This window comes from Protomyctophum parallelum (genome assembly GCF_964188405.1).
Source record: "Protomyctophum parallelum genome assembly, chromosome: 13".
Taxonomy (NCBI): Eukaryota; Metazoa; Chordata; class Actinopteri; order Myctophiformes; family Myctophidae; genus Protomyctophum; species Protomyctophum parallelum.
This window is the reverse complement of record NC_139708.1, coordinates 22,897,337-22,915,651: the sequence shown is the minus strand read 5'-3', so window position 1 is coordinate 22,915,651 and position 18,315 is coordinate 22,897,337. Positions and strand designations below refer to the sequence as shown.

General features: G+C 42.1%; 1 protein-coding gene across 2 annotated transcripts; it reads left to right on the top strand.

Annotated features, from left to right (window-relative positions):
- The first annotated feature begins 1,574 nt into the window (after nucleotides 1-1,574).
- On the top strand, nucleotides 1,575-18,315 carry med25 (mediator complex subunit 25). Of its 2 annotated transcripts, XM_083780628.1 has the most exons (20): nucleotides 1,575-1,704; nucleotides 4,256-4,408; nucleotides 6,193-6,238; nucleotides 6,330-6,454; nucleotides 6,573-6,671; nucleotides 7,187-7,307; nucleotides 8,094-8,250; nucleotides 8,735-8,856; nucleotides 9,099-9,174; nucleotides 9,296-9,585; nucleotides 9,706-9,801; nucleotides 11,784-11,869; nucleotides 12,001-12,058; nucleotides 12,185-12,292; nucleotides 13,087-13,263; nucleotides 14,061-14,177; nucleotides 14,433-14,504; nucleotides 15,191-15,361; nucleotides 16,455-16,575; nucleotides 17,023-18,315. In XM_083780628.1, the coding sequence occupies exons 2-20, from the start codon at nucleotides 4,260-4,262 to the stop codon at nucleotides 17,124-17,126; spliced, it is 2,295 nt and encodes a 764-aa protein (XP_083636754.1). In that variant the 5' UTR covers nucleotides 1,575-1,704; nucleotides 4,256-4,259; the 3' UTR covers nucleotides 17,127-18,315. The 2 variants fall into 2 exon arrangements, with proteins under 2 accessions (XP_083636754.1, XP_083636755.1); XM_083780629.1 differs by lacking the exon at nucleotides 14,433-14,504.

The following is an 18,315-nucleotide window of genomic DNA, read 5'->3' as shown; positions in this document are numbered from 1 at the left end:
TAGGGTCAATATAAGTAAAATAATATAGCCTTTCTACAGGAGTATCTTTTTATATTTTTCCAAAAAGAATACAAACAGCCAATAGCATATTACAAAGTTATCCCCCTCACTGATGACAATTCCGGGAGGAAAAACAGGCAAGCACCGGGGCGAGTCATCCGGTATTACGTCCCAGTAGCTACCCTCGATCAGTCCCATTAGGGAAAGACCAGGTCAAAACGCTCCGGAAACTCTGCCGGGACTGGGAGGTAGATCAATCTGGCGTGTGAAAAGACTATAGGCTATGTGGGTTGACTCCTGTCCGGGCCCCTCCTACATCTCACCAGGTCCACTCCTGCTCTCACCAGGGCCAGGACCTGTGCGTTGCACCCAAGGGGCCAGCTATGCACTCCAATGTTGAAGCGCTGGGACCTAGTGGTAAGAGGAAGGTCTGCAGGCGGACCCGTGGATTCTTGACGAGGAAACCCCGTGCAACCGAGCGCCCAATGTTAAAGCCCAGCTGCACTTCCGCATTTCCGGACTTCCGGACACCAAGATTTGGTGCCCAAATGCTGAATCAGCGAAAAAATTCGGAAATAGACGGTACTTCCGGCAGCCTTCTGGGTGCTTCAAAACGCCACTGAGCAACTTCCACTGACATGAATAGCGGAGGGGGCGGAGCTTCGCGCCAGTTTAGTCTCTATCGTTTTAATACTCTATGGTTGCACCAGACTCCCAGCACAAGACACTTCATTCAGGAGTGGTGGATTCTTGAGCCGCAATGGTTCTGCAGGCTCCACCTGGGCAACGGTGGTGCTGCAGGCTCCGCTTGAGGCTTGAATGGCCCTCCTAAAGGCCTCACCGTGGCTTTGTTGGGCTTCCTCCTCACAGAAGACACAGGCTGGAGCGCCAACCCATACTGCTCCCAAAATAATCGTGGAATCACTCATCTATCAGTAAAGGCAAAAAGCCCAAAATATATATTGAACCCCCAACAACTGGAACCAGTTTAGAGGCAGCGGTGGCCGAACGGTTTGCAGAGCGGTCTTGATATCGGAAGGTCGCTAGTTCGTATCCCCGGACCGGCATGTTAAAATTACCACCGCTGAAGTGCCCTTGGACAAGGCATTGAACCTCTACCATGAAATGTTCTATGAGCAGGGCCTGGCTGTAAACAAGTTCTTGAGCTTAGTACCATAGTAAACATAGTACCTTTCCTTTCCTAACCTCAAGGACCCATGGTGTAGTAGTGCTCCCCAGACCCAAAATTCATGATAACGGTTTCTACAGACCATAATATATAACCCCATCTCAGCCATGATACACTGATGCACTGTAGATATGTGCTGACATCTGCTGGACATCTGCAAAAACACTGACACTATGATTGGAAATTGTAGTAGAGCACTGGGATAAACCAAAAGTTTCAAATATTTGGTTCCAATTGACAACCTACAACTCAATATAACAATATGTTAATTCAAAGCTTACAATTCTGTCAATGTTTCACAATTAAATCAAATCCAATATTTGCTCGACTTTCGATTGGCCAGGCTGCGGTGGATAATGGATAGGCGAAGGAGACACTATCGATAGCAGAACGTTATGCTCCATCCGCCTTCATTTCAGTCACAACACAACAGTTTATTTAGCTACGCGGTGGCGTTTGCTGGATTTACACTGGGACTTAACGGGTTACGCGATTTGGGAGCCGTATGCAACAAGGTGAGAGACAATAATTGTGGTGGCTATTTATTTATTTTATTACGAGCTATGCCTGATCATGTTAGCCACTAATGCTAAGTCCAATTATTTGTAATCATGTTAGCCACTGACTAGTAACGCTAACTTGAATTGTAAATGCTGACTTCTCAATCTCAAGCTATTCGGGCTAAAACCAGAGAATGATTGCAACCGATGCATTCATTAAACTGATAATAGGGGTAACATATTAGTTGGATTGGAACGAGTGTATTGTTGGCTAGTATAGTAAGATCACAGATTAAGGCAGCTCAGATGAGGACAATGGGTACAGGTCCACCCGTCGAGGCACCTAAACATTGTGGGGCAAATGTATGCTTTCGAAAATGGTCGGGAAATAATGTAATTAAAGTACCGGTATACATGATTTTAACTAGCCCCATATGTGCCCTCTCCCTACGCTCATTCTGTAGCTCTGAGTGTAGTGCTGAGGGAACATACTGGGGCTAGATTTTAACATGCACGGCACTGATTGTAGCGTTCAACTTCTTGTTTATTTATCCCACAAATGGCTGGCTACAACAGGTTTTGTAGCAATTTGTATCCGCAATTTGCAACAGTAGATTTGTTTCATTTTATAATGGGTTGAATCTAGAGTTGCAAGTTTGCAACACCAGACATTGATTGACATCCAAAGTTTCAAACAGAAAAGTCCGATCTGATTGTATTAAACGACTTTAAACTCACCAACATTGAAAGCTTGGATTCAATCTGCAAAGTACTTGGTTCATACAAATCCACCGTAGACATGGTATGAGCTACTTTCTGCTAAGAAATTCTGCCAGATGATAATTGGGAGTTTGGAAGCCTCGTCGGAAGTCACTCAAATGACTCCGCACATAATGCTAGGAAGCAGCAGCACGTTGCATTTCCAACACAAAGAATGATCACCTGCACATAATTTCTTGACAGGAAGTAGAGCTGTATGTCTACGGTGGATTTTTATGAAACAAACACTTTGCAGTTTGAAAGATGATAATTCAATGTGTCAATGGCTGGTGACTGCAACTCTAGATTCATTCAACCTATAACAATTCTAGTGTTACAAATTACGACTATAGAAATTTGTAGCATTTGTAATATAAATGTAATTAAACAAAAAATAGATTATTATAGTATTTGGCCCGTCATTTGTAAAATAAATGTAGTTCTAATCTAAAAAATGAATCAAATCGATAGCAATCAATCAAAAACAATGGTGGCCAGCTAGTGCTGCACGATTCTTGCTGAAATGTGAATCTCGGTTTTCCTCCACAAGAATTGAGATCACGATTCTCATTTCTTCGAATGAACATATTTATTGTCTTTAGTCTTTAGTTGTTACTACATTAAAAATGTGGCACCTGGAGCCAACTACTGTGTCTTTAAACTGGCAACATCAAAGCTCTCTTGTAGCAAAAACATAAGAATAACTAAAATGAATTGGACAGCCAACTAACTAGTGCGATTCTCGCTTGATTAATTGTGCAGCACTAGTGCCCACTGTTCTCGGGCCCACTGTTCCGGTTACCAGGACAATCACCTGGAATACTTGAATCGACGCTCCTTATTACTGCAGCTCTTGTTTCGGAAATTCAACCCAACCCTGCTACGAGCTCTGTCTCTTGAAATGAGAGACGTATAGCCCTGGTCCAAGGCTTACAGCGAGCCTCTCTCTGACGCCTTGTGGAAGTACCTTCCACAGCCCTCTGGTCATATTTCCACTCCCGTGCGCTGTTTTTCTAATACCTGCAATTTGCAAATAAACAAAACGACGAAACCACTCACCGAAACAAAGCCTGCTAGACCTTGGTAAAAGTCTATTCTCGAACCTGGGAAGCGTCTCAGGTCCCCAGTTTCTCTCTAAAATGCACTTTGTGCCATTTTAATAACGCAATGTACCTGAATTTAAGGACGGTAACGCTATCCTACACTCGCGAACCGCCAAGATCACATTACTGGCGGTTCGCGAGTGTAGGATAACGTTACGCAGTTACATTCAGGGTACATTGCGTTATTAAAATGGCACAAAGTGCATTTTAGAGAGAAACTGGGGACCTGAGACGCTTCCCAGGTTCGAGAATAGACTTTTACCAAGGTCTAGCAGGCTTTGTTTCGGTGAGTGGTTTCGTCGTTTTGTTTATTTGCTGGTATTAGAAAAACAGCACACGGGAGTGGAAATATGACCAGAGGGCTGTGGAAGGTACTTCCACAAGGCGTCAGAGAGAGGCTCGCTGTAAGCCTTGGACCAGGGCTAAGAGACGTACAGCGTCATGTTAAAAGTGCATATTTCATTGTGCCTCCTCCATCAACACAATGCCACATGGACCTGTTGCTGTTGTACATTCAGTTACATTTGTTGTACACTCACTCTCCGAGTTATAAATGAATAAAATAACACTTGAGGATTTTAACTGTGTGCTCCTCTTATAAAGAGACAATCTTTTCATTGCGACTGAGTAGCTATTGTCCACGTCTTCAAACTAATTTAACAAGGATGTTTCTCAAAAATGATATGCCTCCCTTCTCTGTCTAGACTGATGGTGGTGGCGGGTGCTGCACTCATGGAGCCATCAATCAAGTCTGGAGCCAACCAGGTAGCTGATGTAGTGTTTGTGATCGAAGGGACGGCAAACCTCGGCCCCTACTTTGAATCTCTTCGAAAGAATTACATTTTGCCCGCTATTGAGTAAGTGTGCATGGATCATCTCTGGATTTTGGTGATTTATACTACTGAGTTATATTTAATTGGTGCCTGTGTCTCGAAACAACTGATCTTAAAGCTTACAATGTGTAGCAGCGGTCCATTGTTGTGAGCTTACAGATCTGCTATTTTCACGTGGGAGACATGATGCGCAACACAGTATCTGTGTTCATTTTTATTTCGTTTTAGTCATAGTGTTTTGAATAAGATTTCATTTAGTTTTAGTAATATTTTAGTCATCTGAAAATTTGAGTCATCTGAAAAACGTATTTTGGCAGACCTTGATGGCGGCATAATGGCTGATTTTATACTTTGTTGCATGCTGAAAATAGCCGATCTACAAGCTCACAACATGTCTCAGCAATAAAATTAGTTTAACATGTCTTGTAGTTCTGTGGGTTCTTTTCTGCCCTTGCCCCTCCTTAGCATTTTAGTCTAGGTTTTATTTATTGACAATTGTCAATATATTTAGTATTTTTAGTCAACCAAATTAACACTGCAAAGTATGCATCAGTTTTTATTAGGGCTGTCAATCGATTAAAATATTTAATCTGATTAATCGCATGATTGTCCATAGTTAACTGTGATTAATCGCAAATTAATCGCATATTTTGTATACGTTCTAAATATACCTTAAATCAGTGGTTTTCAAGATTTTTCATATCAAGGCCCATTATTGTCTCCACCAGGCCGAAGGCATGTGGGGAGAGTATGTTTTGCACTCCGTCCGTCCGTGTGTCCGTGTGTCCGTGAACAGCTAATCTCGGCCACCGTTAACCCGGTCGATGCCATATTTTGCACACACACTCCCTGGATGCCAACCATGAACCTCTGCCCCAAACTTTCCAGAACGGCCTGTTATAGCGCCACCAGGAGGCCGCTTTGTGCAAAACAAGTTTTTCGATGCCATATTTTGCACACACACTCCCTGGATGCCAACCATGAACCTCTGCCCCAAACTTTCCAGAATGGCCTGTTATAGCGCCACCAGGAGGCCGCTTTGTGCAAAACAAGTTTTTGCACAGTACACCTACAGATTTTGTCCAAACATCACGCAAATTGGTACACAGTCTCTCTAGAGCCATTCAACTAAACGGGTCTTTCAGATTTATCAGACTCCATCCTGATTGGTTAAGATTGGCTTCCAAAGTTCACAGGAGTGCTCAGTTTCAAACAAAATGCTGCAAATCATGAACACATCGCGTGATTTCCGTGAAATTGTGCACCCACATTCCCACTAGGCCGAGGACGAAATGCCACATGAACAATTTCAACTCAGCCTCAAGGTGGCGCTATAACTGGCCGAAAAGTGTTTTTACCTCTAACTGCACGGATCTGTGGATAACCTGGTGGAGACCTGTGCCCGGAAGGGCACTTTTTCTAGTTTATTCTGCATTTGAGCCACGGACCACCATTTGATGACATTTAGCCTCTCAGACCCAAACTAAAGAACTGTATTGATGTTGGCCAATGGTACCATTACGAGAGAGAACAGGCCATGTTCATCAAAGTTTTCTAATTGTGTAGACTCACTGGGAGAGGGAGAGAGGCGGGGCTCACTGACTGCCTGCATTCACATGCATGCGTCTCTCAACCATTCTGTCAAACTTCACAGTGCGTTAATCGCGCATTAAAAAAAATTGTGCCGTTAAAAGGATTGTGAGTTAACTAGTTAATAGTGCGTTAACTTTGACAGTCCTAGTTTTTATCTGTCTTGACTCATCAGTGATTACTGACTACCGTAATTGACAGACTGATATTTAACACAGATACTTCAATGGAGGCCCCCCAGCAGAAACAGACTTTGGTGGAGATGTGAGTATTTCCTACAACTACTTTTGCTGAAAACATAAAAAGACGCTTTTTGCTAATTTGTCTCTTTCTCTCTCTTGCTTTCTCTCTGTAGTATGGAGGAACACAGTATGGTCTGGTGGTGTTCAACACAGTTGACTGTGTTCCAGAGTCGTATGTCCAATGCCACGCACCAACCAGCTCGGCTTTCGAGTTTGTGTCTTGGATTGACAGCATACAGTAAGTTATGCAATGTCCAGCAGTTGACTACAGCGCTGCCACTCTTGTGAATTAACTTTAAAATGATAACAACAGTCATTTTGTGAGAATTCCAATGACCCCATCTTTCCTGACACAGATTCATGGGAGGTGGAGCAGAGAGCTGTAGTCTGATCGCAGAGGGCCTCTCTGTGGCCTTGCAGCTCTTTGACGACTTTAAAAAGATGAGGGAACAAATGTAAGCTAGTCTTTCTGTTGTACACCACACCGCTGGTTCGTTGACATAATGCATCACATTGCAATGCATTATGTCAACATAATCGCTACGCTACACCAGTATCACTACTGTCTGGTAGTGGTGCTGCTGGTGCAAATATGAATGTATACCGTGTATGCCATATTGCCATTACCTTCCCCCGTGGGGAAGGATTTACCATATACATTTACTCACTATACAGTCTCTCTGTACTAAATACCCATCAATCTTGAGAGAAAGTCGGCTGCCAGTTAGTCTTGCTTAGCCAGACGACTTGAGATCTCAACCTACCGATAGGTCTGGTGAATTCTAAATTCAAGCGGCTAAGATTGGGTGACGCAATTCAGAGATTAAAAAATATACATTTGCAATGCAAAGACTTTAGGACACCATTACGATCACTTTGGGAACTTTGAGAACCACTGATATAAAACGTTTTCCAGAAAACTGTTAAGATTTAGAGGACATTTTGGTTTAATGGGCTAATCTCTCCTCAGAGGTCAGACACACAAGGTGTGTGTGCTGTTGTGTAACTCTCCGCCGTACCTGCTCCCTGCCGTGGAGAGTGTTAGCTACACCGGCTGCACTGCAGACAACCTGGCTAAACTCCTCAGAGATGTGAGTGACCTCTGAGACCTTGTGTGATTCGGTAGGAAAGTTGTTATACAGTCTTTCTGCCAACCCTTAAAAACCCTTGCATTCATGCTTCAAAAAGGTCTTAAAAATGCCACAGACGTGTAAATATTCAATATTTATTTTTCTTATGTTTTGTTTGTTTGTTCTGAGCAGCTAAACCCTGTAATACATGGACGACGGCTGTTATGTTTGTGAACCTTGTCATTTCTGCAGCGAATCTCTTCTCAGAAAATAGCTGATGTATACAAGCTCACAACGTGTTGAATTTCACCAAAACACACCCACACATGGATCATGTTCTTTTTTTTTTATATAACTTTGTTTATTGTTTTTTTTTCACAGAAGCATTATTGAAATATTGAGTTTGAAAAAGAATAATTAACATTAACAGCTTCTCTTAAATAAACCCCACAAGTATGACATAAAAGAGTAAACACATTGAATTTTCACCCCAAAGAAAAAGGACAACAGAAAACAAGACAAACAAACCTTAAATACAAGATCAGTAAAAGTTGAAAAATAAAAGACAGACAAAACAACAGTACACAACATCCTATATATAAAAATAAACATAGGTACATGATACATCCATAATCCAATACAATACAATCCATACAATCCAATCACAGTATAAGCTATTTTTAAAACAAAAGTCCAGCAGACCTCACTCATCCCCAAGCAGAGACGGATTCAAATTCTGAATGAATTGAAAGAATGGACCCCATACATGGATCATGTTCTAACCGAGAGCTGTTCATCCTTTTTTAGAGAGGAATTCATTTCTCAGTTGTGGCACCACGAAAACTGCCAGCTTTACGTGCTCTTTATGAGAAGGCCTCACCAGTTGTGGGGCCAGCGGAACAACATCCAGACTACAGTCAAGACCCCTTCCATATGGTCTTAGTGAGAGGCATTGCACTTCCAGGTGAGAACGGAGACATGACTCACATAAAGCAGACATGCACTGTTATTACACTGCTAGTGTAATTTAGTTTGTCAGCATAAGTACCATGTCATGCCGGATATTTAAATACCAAAACATAAATAAAAAGCAGTTGTAATAAATGTTTCACTTTCTCATAAACAATATGTTAATAATACTGGAAAAGGTTGTTTGATCAGCCAAATCGGCCCCATAATTAATTTATATATAATTATATGAAGAAATATTGTTTACATATGGACTAGTACCTATTTATATGTCACACATGGTCCCTTATCTCTGTTGCCCTATTTTGTAATTCAGAGTTATAATGTAACTTTGACAAAACAAATAACCACACAATGACATTTTGTATGTTACTTAGATTACAATTTAGATTACTCTGCTTTTTTGTGAGCCATACTAATTAGGCTAACCATGCCAGACCCCTGGAAGGATTATTTTGTATCTGTTTATCTGTCTCCAGTTTCTAATGGTGGAGGACCAGGGCCTCTGAAACCCGTGCTGCCCCCCCAGCCCCTGCCTGTCCAGCCGCATGGACCTCCTTCACAAGGCCCTCCTTCTATTAGTCCAGCCCATCCTTATCAGGTAATAACTGAACGGCAACACATAAAAAGAATTCCCCACATTTGTTAATCTGAGAGTGTAACCAAAATGGACCCTACGAGTCCATTTGGTAACACTTGTACACTGTCGGAGTAAAATCAACAATGAGTATTGTACTGTGTGTATAGTAGCTCTTTGGCTCCATTTCAGGCAATCGTGGAACTTAAATTCCTTTCTCTAGCATTTTGCCCTGCATTGTTCTTGTTTAATCTGTATCCGTCCAGAACCCCCCCTCGATGACAGCCGCCCAGGCAGCTGCACAGATGGCCGTGGAGGCTGCCAATAACCAAAAAAGCAGATGTGAGTAGCGAGGCCTGCGCTCTCTGGGTCTTTGGTCTACAATTTTTGATATTTGCACTAATGAAGATCATCTGAATCTTGTAGCCATGAGTGCCATGAGTTGTTCTCTTTGTTTCTTCAGTTCCAGTGATGGTGAATCCGAGTCCTCCGTTCACGGCACAGCAAACTCTCCCATCCGTGGCTGGAGTTAAGTTGGCCCCGCCTGGTCAGCCTAGTTTATCAACAGTCACCACGGCAACACCTACCATGATGTCACAGCAACAAGTCCCTCCCAATCAACAACAGCAGCAGCAGCAGCAGCAGGTTCAACCCCCAGGACAGCCGCCACCCAATCAACAGCAACAAGCACCTCCCCAGCAGCAGGCTGCAGCCAATCAACAGACTCCACTTTCGGCACAGCCTGGCATCATGGTAATGTACCCATCTCTGCACATATGTATGTTGTGTTGTGTATTATTTTCTAAACCATACCAATAGTACATACTACATCAAGTATAAATGATTTGCTATACCCTCCTATTCCCCTAATAGACAGTTGTGGCTGGAGCACAGGGCAATGCCAATCCAATTGGACAGCAACAGGCAAATAAGATTGTCGCATGGAGTGGAGTTCTTGAATGGCAAGAGGTAACAATTTAATTATACTTTACTAGCCCCCTAGGGGGGGGCTGGGTGCGTTTTCACATTCTTAATTCACTAATAAATTCATTTTTAATTTATAATTTGTTAAATTGGAAAAAGGGCTTCGTTAAGACCTCCATATTATTATGGTCGATGCCTGTGTGAAAAGCGATTGGTGCAGGCGGTGAGGAGATACGGCTGTGTTTCTGACAGACAGACACACATTCAGACATCAACTGAATTATAGTACGATTACTTAATGTAATAATATTACACTCATACAGAGACATAATTATTTGGGATATACTATACTTACTAAGATTTGTACTAAAGTGACATTTCATATATATTCTGTAACATAATTCATTATTGGAGGAGTTGGTCTTCATGAGGTCCCAACAGTAAGTCTAAGAACAACCTGTCACATCTAGTGTGATTAATTGCTCAGTCTGCCTCATAATACTAGCATTGATTGATTTAGCTCAAGGTCAAAAAACTGATTTATTTGACGGTGGCAAAATGGAGTCAGGAGTTGATGGCTTTTCTTGTGACACTCAGCTCAGTGTTTGTGTTGTGAAATGCAGAGTTCCACACAAAATGTTGGTGGAAGATCATGAAAGCTTGCTGTTAATTTGATTGAATACGTTATTAACAGTTTGCAAAATAGTACAGAGGTACAATTATACAATAATGCTAACAGTAGAATGAATTCAACCCCATGTTTGTGCAGAATTTCGGTTGAACGAGATCACTTTATGCCGTCCAATGCATCTCAGCAGGCTTATATATATATATATATGCCATTCAACTTAGGCTGAGCTTGACCCAGAGTCAATTTCTGTCAATATAATGCATTCCGTTTTGGCTTAATTGTAAATCAGCAATCTCTTAAAAGGTTTTCCCAAACATGACAAGATAGGCTAGAGCTACCTACTCGTGATAGCTTTGATAACCTTTGTATCCACTCGCACAATGCTAGGTACTGTAGATGCCTCAGCTTAGGTGTGGGCGATATGGTGATAATTCTCCATGATACAATGTCTCCAAGATATGCCTTTTCAAAGATATTGTACTGTATATATCGTGTGCAGTGAATATTATAATAAATAATAATTATAATAAAATTCTATTATTTCCCTAATTTATACTTCTGTAGAACGGCTTGTTTTGTTTTCTAAAAATTAATAAGCATTTTGGTCTAAATGATCTGTTACTCCTTTTTATTTTAGTTTTTGTTACCTTGTAGGTGGTTGTACTGTTAAATTGTTAGAATGAAAAATAACTATAAAAGCCAACATGAAAAAGAATCGTGATGATATCGTGGAACGTGATACTGCTTGAAAAAGCAGATATTATATTTTTTCCATATACCTCATACCTACCTCAGCTAATCAGAATAAGGTCACAGGATTCGTTTAAATCGCAGTAAAGCTTTCTGGTGTGAAGGTCACCTCGGATACATTTTTTAACATCGTTACGGTTTTATTTTTCTTCTATTGAGCATCAGGCTCATTCTGAACCTGTCTTTAACACACTGGATTCATTTCCGTCTCCTCCATGGCATGCTTAACATTGGCCATGAATAACCCATTTGTCTTCTAAAGAAAACCTAGCACAATACATGTATTATCGCAAGCAGAAAGCCTGCCCAATATGGGATTGATTAATTATTGATCCTGTATCGATGCCCCAAAGAAGAATGCTGCTGGTTATTTTCCCAGTGGGAGTGGTGTATATTGACCCTCCTAAGAGCGTTACATTCCGTGGTTGTCCGAACAATTGCTCATGTTCTAGGGGGGATTCTGCTTGGAGATTCTTATAAAATAACGTATCAAGTCCCCCCCCCCCCCGGACATGGAATGTTAGCCACATTTGTTTTCTGTATATAGTTTAGCTCAACTTAGTAACCTCATTTGTCATCTATCGCTGTCATTTCGGCAGTCGGCACCAAACCCACCTCTTCTTCTCTGTATTCATACTTCCCGCAGAAGCCTAAAGCCTCGTCTATGGATTCCGCTACCAAGCTCACTCGCTCTCTGCCATGCCAGGTGCAGGTCAATCAAGGAGAGAATCTGTGAGTTGCCGAGCTACATCAAAAACTATATAATTAGCAGTACTAACTGTTATTCTGGTGCTTACTATTATATATATATATATAATGGTGTGTATAATATTGCAATCTATCTATGTCTTTTCCATTAACAGAAACACAGACCAGTGGCCACAGAAGCTTATCATGCAGTTGATTCCACAGCAGCTGCTGGTGAGTCTTAATACGTGTGTAGGAGTGTAGGATGCATCACCGTTTAAAGGCATCACTAATTCATGAAGGAACGAGAAAATGTCTCTGTCTGTCTTACACTCTCTCTCTGGCTCTCTCTGTCTGCAGACAACCTTAGGTCACCTGTTCAGAAACTCTCGGATGGTTCAGTTCACCTTCACTAATAAAGACGTGGAGTCTCTGAAGGGCCTCTATCGTATAATGGCCAACGGGTTTGTAAGTTGTCCAGCGTGTGTCTCCCACAAAACTATTTTTTTGATTGTTTGTCTTTGTTAACTAAACTATTTATAGTCCAACCGTGTCATACATGGATTCAAATTCTGCAATAGCAGACCCCAGCAAAACATGTCTGGGTCAACATTTCTGTGACACCTACCAAGCGTTCACATACGGTACAGTGTCCCACAAAGTATTGGCTTGGCATGAAACTGTTTCTCTGTACTATCGCAGACAGAAAATCGGATTCTGCTAGACTTGGCAAATGCGGGTGTTTTTAACATGCTTTAAAAAAAGAATTGCACAGTAAACGCGATAGGCATCCTGAAAACAAATCCATTGCATTTGTCGACAAATAATGGAAAATAATGCCTTAGGGCTTAGGCCCACTAATTATACTGACCTGCAGTGCTGTGTTGAATACACTAGAGGGTGCACAAGGCCAAACTATGAATCATAAAGTCAATCAAGATAATGGGACTTTTAAAGGGTTATTCATTGTTCTGGTTTGATTCGGCTCCAAGGGGCTACTAGCTGCTGGGAAGGATTTTCTCAATGTGGTAAACTGTCTTTGAATGTTAATCAGATTTGAACTTAGAGAAATTAATAACTGGTCTGCATCTTCGCCTGTATTTGGTTTGTGCTTTTGGAATTCACTGTATGAATCCGATTAAGTTGTGTTTTCATGTAAACAAATATGATTTGAAGTGGAAGCTTGACACACAAAACAAATGCTCTGCAATTCACAATGGCTTCCAAGGCTTCACGCTAGTATGTGTCGGACTGTCCTGCAGGCTGGATGCGTTCACTTTCCCCACACGACGTCCCCCTGCGAAGTGCGGGTGCTGATGTTGCTGTTCTCCTCCAAGAAGAGAATATTCATGGGCCTCATCCCCAACGATCAGAGTGGCTTTGTCAACGGCATCCGGCAGGTCATCACCAACCACAAGCAGGTCCAGCAGCACAGAGCGGTACGTTGTACTGAAGTGTGCATGTCACTTAAATCGTCACTCTATGTCCTTCACCACACAAGTGCTGACATCTTTTTCCACTGAGCTAATAGCTACACCTACTTAACGCAGCACAGAACCAGTAGTGGTCATACCCTACCACAAGATCTCAAATACTCAATAGACAAGCAGGAAGAACAAATACAACCACTGCAGTTGTTAGTTAAATTGTATTAAAAATACTCTTATCTTACAGATTGGCCAACAAAATGCACCCATGCTTATCTGCCTGGCTGTCTGTTTCTGATGTGATTTTTGGAAATCATACCAGGAAGAAACATAGCATACAAATATTTGTTATGGTATAGAATTTGCCTCTGAATTGGGAAATTGAGTATGCACCACCAAGTGTGGATGGTAAATCCACTGTTTGGGAACAACTGATTTAGTTGCAACAGCTCCACCAGAGAGCTTCATTCTTACATTTGGATTACATTTATGTCAACCAATTTTGTATTTGGTGGCAATATACTGTACACAATCCAAACTATCCAACAATTGTGAATCCGTCTATGGGCTGAATTTCTGATGCATGATCCATAGGAGATTATGTGGAATGTAGAGACATTTGGAGGACAAATGCATTGCTAGTTCTTTCTCAGTGCCTTTGTTTTTCCCCATTTCAGTTCAATGTGAATTTTCGGCATGAAAGAAAAGTGACCGTCGTCACGTAAAATTTGACGAATGGTCAAATGTCAAATGTATAAATGGATGATATCTCTCTTACTCCGACTCTGTCTGTGCTTGTGGTCCTGCAGCTGGGCGGTGCTGGGGGTCCGATGCCACCGGGCCAAGTCCCCGGCCCCAACCAGAACTTCCTCAACAGGCCCACTGGCCCCATTCCCTCTGTCGCTCATGGCCAAGTTCAGCAGCAGGTAACGTTGACCCACACTGGCCCGTTTTGTCTGTCTGTCTGCCTGCCTGCACACCCCTCCTCTCTGAACACTGCTCCTCCACCTCTGGCTGCTGCATTGCCACCCTGTTCAAAAACCTCTTCTGGTCCGGGACAGGTTGTCCCTGGATGTCTGCATGCCCTGCTGTGTTAACCCTTTCCTTCCCTTTGTTTTTTTCCCCCACCCACACCTTCTCCTCCCTCCACTTTTCCTGTCTCTGGTCTGTCCTGTGTCCAGTCTGTGGTGGTGGGCATGCCCTCCGTTAGTCAGGTCACTATGATGGAGGAGCAACAGAGGCAGAACAACCTGGTGAGACCTTTAAGTCCAATTTGCACTTTGTCGTCTCAACACTGCCAAAATGGAACGTTAACAAAAAGGGATGCCGCTGTACGACAAAGTATAAATTAGCCATTAGCCTTGCAATGAACCGTGCAAGGTATGAAACATGAAGTGTACTGGTGTTGTTGGTAGAAGTACAAATACATTGGACTCACTCGCACACACACAACCACGAGTCACTCTCCTTCACTGTACAGCAAAAGTCTTTCGACAGCTTATTTCCACTCAACAGCATGTTTCCTCTGTTTTCTCTCGCTGTTGAATACTCACCCCATACAGTAGCATGTCTGTATAATGTTTAGTTTTTATGGGAAGCACATTTGTTCTTGTGTACCAGCTGGCATCCATAACGTCGGGCATCTCAAGTCTCTACATAATGACGACCCACACAAGACTGCTTGCACTGCCACAGTTATTTAGTTCTTTATTCCACACATTATCAGTGTAGCCCAGTGGTTAGTTCATGTCCTTAGCCCTATACTAATTAGGGGATGTCCCGATACTCTATCGGTATCGGGGAAAAGTATTGGTATCGGTCCTTTTTGGTCATATCGGTATCTGCGAATATGCCAGTCTAACCGCCGATCCGACACACTGGTAAGGGGTTGTACCTGTAGTTGTACTCCAGTAAAACTACATGTGTGACATGCATCCAGATGACGATGAGAGCTACTGGACCGGCCAACCAGCAGCCATCCGTCACCGGCGTGCCGCCCAACCAGGTCGCTCAGGGCGGACCGCCGCAGCCCCAGGGCCCCATGCTCCGCCTTCCGAACCCGGGGGCCAATCCACAGCTGCGCAGCCTGCTCCTCAGCCAACAGCAGCCAGTAAGAGCACAATAACATAACTGTATGAGTAAATCTAATGTCCATTACATGCATCAGCACTCTTGAATAACTCACCATGCAGTATGTGTCTCAGAATGTCAAGTGATCTTTAGGGTTGCACACAAACTAAATTAAAACACGAAGAGTCTTTGTAGAAGTTAAAGGAACTACAACAAAAACGGTTTTTAATATTTAATATCATATTGTTTATGTCCTTCAAACTTATTTATAATGGTTTGAGCCTAAATAACTAGTCCATGTCATTTCTGTTTGGCTTCTAAAGCTTTTTAGCTGCAGTACCACAAGTCCACAATGTCCTGATGTGGTGGGGCGCTGTGTATGTAAAAAAATGTATTCGCCACGCCATCATCCCAGCTACTCCCTCCCACATATTTGACTCATAAGAATAAGGCTCTAAAAGACAAAATGCAGATTTGGAACTGAAGAGGGCGATATGACATCACGAGTAGCACCAAACCAGTTGGCCTGTTGTGAGACCACTGAACATAAAAACACAAATATGACGAGAAAGTCTCATTGTTCAACATTGGGTGTTTTGTGGGGATAGAAGACACGTAGGAGAGCCCAAAAGAACTACCGGTACAGAAAAGTAATGTTGTAGGCCCATTTTAGGCGGGAACCCCTTTTGTGTTTTTAACATTATGTTAGAATTTAGCTATTTAAAAATAGCAGATCTACAAGCTCATAGTGCGCCACCGAGTGGCTCGCTACGAGCTTGTAGGTCTGCTATTTTTGAAAAATCGTTAAAATGTGCCTCAAATCTTTCCGAAAATTGTCATTTTAATTTCGACGTCAGGTCTGAATGGGTTAACCCATTCTGCGTGGGAACGCCTTTTGGTGTTGGCATTACATTACGTTTAGCTATTGAGAAATAGCAGATCTACAAGCTCATAGCGCGCCACTCGGTGCCGTGCTACGAGCTTGTAGGTCTGCTATTTTTTTTTAATCGAAGAACGACTGACATGGAAACATAGCCTTTTCAGAAAACTGTCAGGATGTAGAAGACATTTTTAGAATCTGATCTCAGGTCAAAATGGGTTAACATCTTGTGATCTGTGTGTGTCTCTCTCAGCAGGGTGGGGTGTCTCACATGCCTGGCATGATGCCTCACCAAGGCTTAGGGCAGCAGTTGGTACACCCTGCGCCAGGAGGCGGGCCTCCAATGCAGGGCCAGTGGAGACAGCCTCTATCAGGTAGAACGTCAGCTGTACTCAAAAACATGCCATGTGTGTTGAGGGAGTCTCCACACAAACTCTAAAGTAGAAGTTTTAATTATGTCAGTAAAGTTCTACTCTGCAAGTAGTTTATTGCTTGCAAATGCAAAACACATTACGATGTTGCCAGATCCCAATTACACTTGGTGTAATTACTTGGTGTATATTCTTAAAGGTAACGCCTATTCAAATAAAATATAAGCAAATATTCTTAATTCTCAAAATGAAGTAAATGCACAGTGTAAAATAAGTAGAATACGGTAGAATTACATTAAGAATTAATAAACTCACAAGTCCCAAGCAGTCGTTTTTATGTTCTAAACAATTTCACATTTCTGGTTTTTCAAACCACTTTACCTCTAACGTAAGTCAATCAATACATCTCCCTCTCTCTCTCTCTCCATCCTTCCATCATTCTCTCTGCAGGTCAGATGCTGATGGCTGGAGGTCAGAGAGGAACCGTGGCACAGCCAGGAATGCCCCAGGTCTCCAGCGTTATGGAGGATGAGATTCTCATGGACCTTATATGATTTTTGGACTTTTTCCCAGTGTTTTTAGTTTCACCTTGGCATCTGTTTGCCTGTCATTTAAACATACAATGACAAACAAATATTCTGTTACTTTTGCCACCTGCTGTACTGTATGTTCAACTTAAAGGCACACTTCACCCCTTTTGCAACCAAAGATCGTATTTTAGTGATGTTTGGGAGACGAGGAACACTTTCCTTGGGTTTTTAATTGGGTAATCTGTGTTTTTAGACATTTTAGTATTTCAAAGTGTCCATGATGTCATGGACACTGGGCTCACTTCCTTCCTGGACTACAATTCCCACAATGCACTCCTCCTCCTTGTGGATAGAGCGTCGCAGTCCCGCCCCCTTTCAGAACGACGAGGGAACCAGAAGAGAATTTCCCATATTTTTTTCCCATAGACTTTTCAAAACGTATTTATTTAAAGACCTGTAAACCTCGTACAAAGCCTACGGCCGAGTTGACAAATCATGACAATAAACAATCGGGCCGAACAAATAATTAGAGGAAAAAAAGGTGTTGTACACTGCCCTGTTTTTCTTGTAAATAAACTCGGCTGTTGGCTTTGTCCGAGGCTCACAGGTCTTTAAATAAATAGGTTTTGAAACGTGTATGGAAAAATGAATGGGGAATTCTCTTCTGGTTCACTCGCAGGGGGCGGGACTGCGACGCTCTATAGGGGGTGGGGCTGTCTTACTGAGAACATGTAGTCCAGGAAGTAAGTGAGCCCAGGACACTTTGAAATACTAAATATCTAAAAACACATTACCCACATTACATAAAAACCACAGGAAAGTGTCTCCCAAACATCATTAAAATAAGATCTGGTTGCAAAAGGGGTGAAGTGTCCCTTTAACTCCTACACAACCATTTTCTGATTTGCTACGTTAATTTAGTGACACACATTATGAACATAAACCTTTCATTTATATGGTCAAGCCAGCATTCACATACAGACTCATACTTCATCGTAATCCACACATTGAAGCCAGCCAGACATTTAATTCAGCCCATTGAGGAGTTGTGCTTCTGATAACTTGCCTCTGAAAATACCTGTTTTACATTTTATTACTGAAGTATAGAATATTTTTCTTTTACTCAAGATTTTACTTTGCTGGTAGATTTTTTATTTTAATTGAGGTACATTTTATTGAGATTAAATAAATAAATACATGTTTTGTTAAGGCA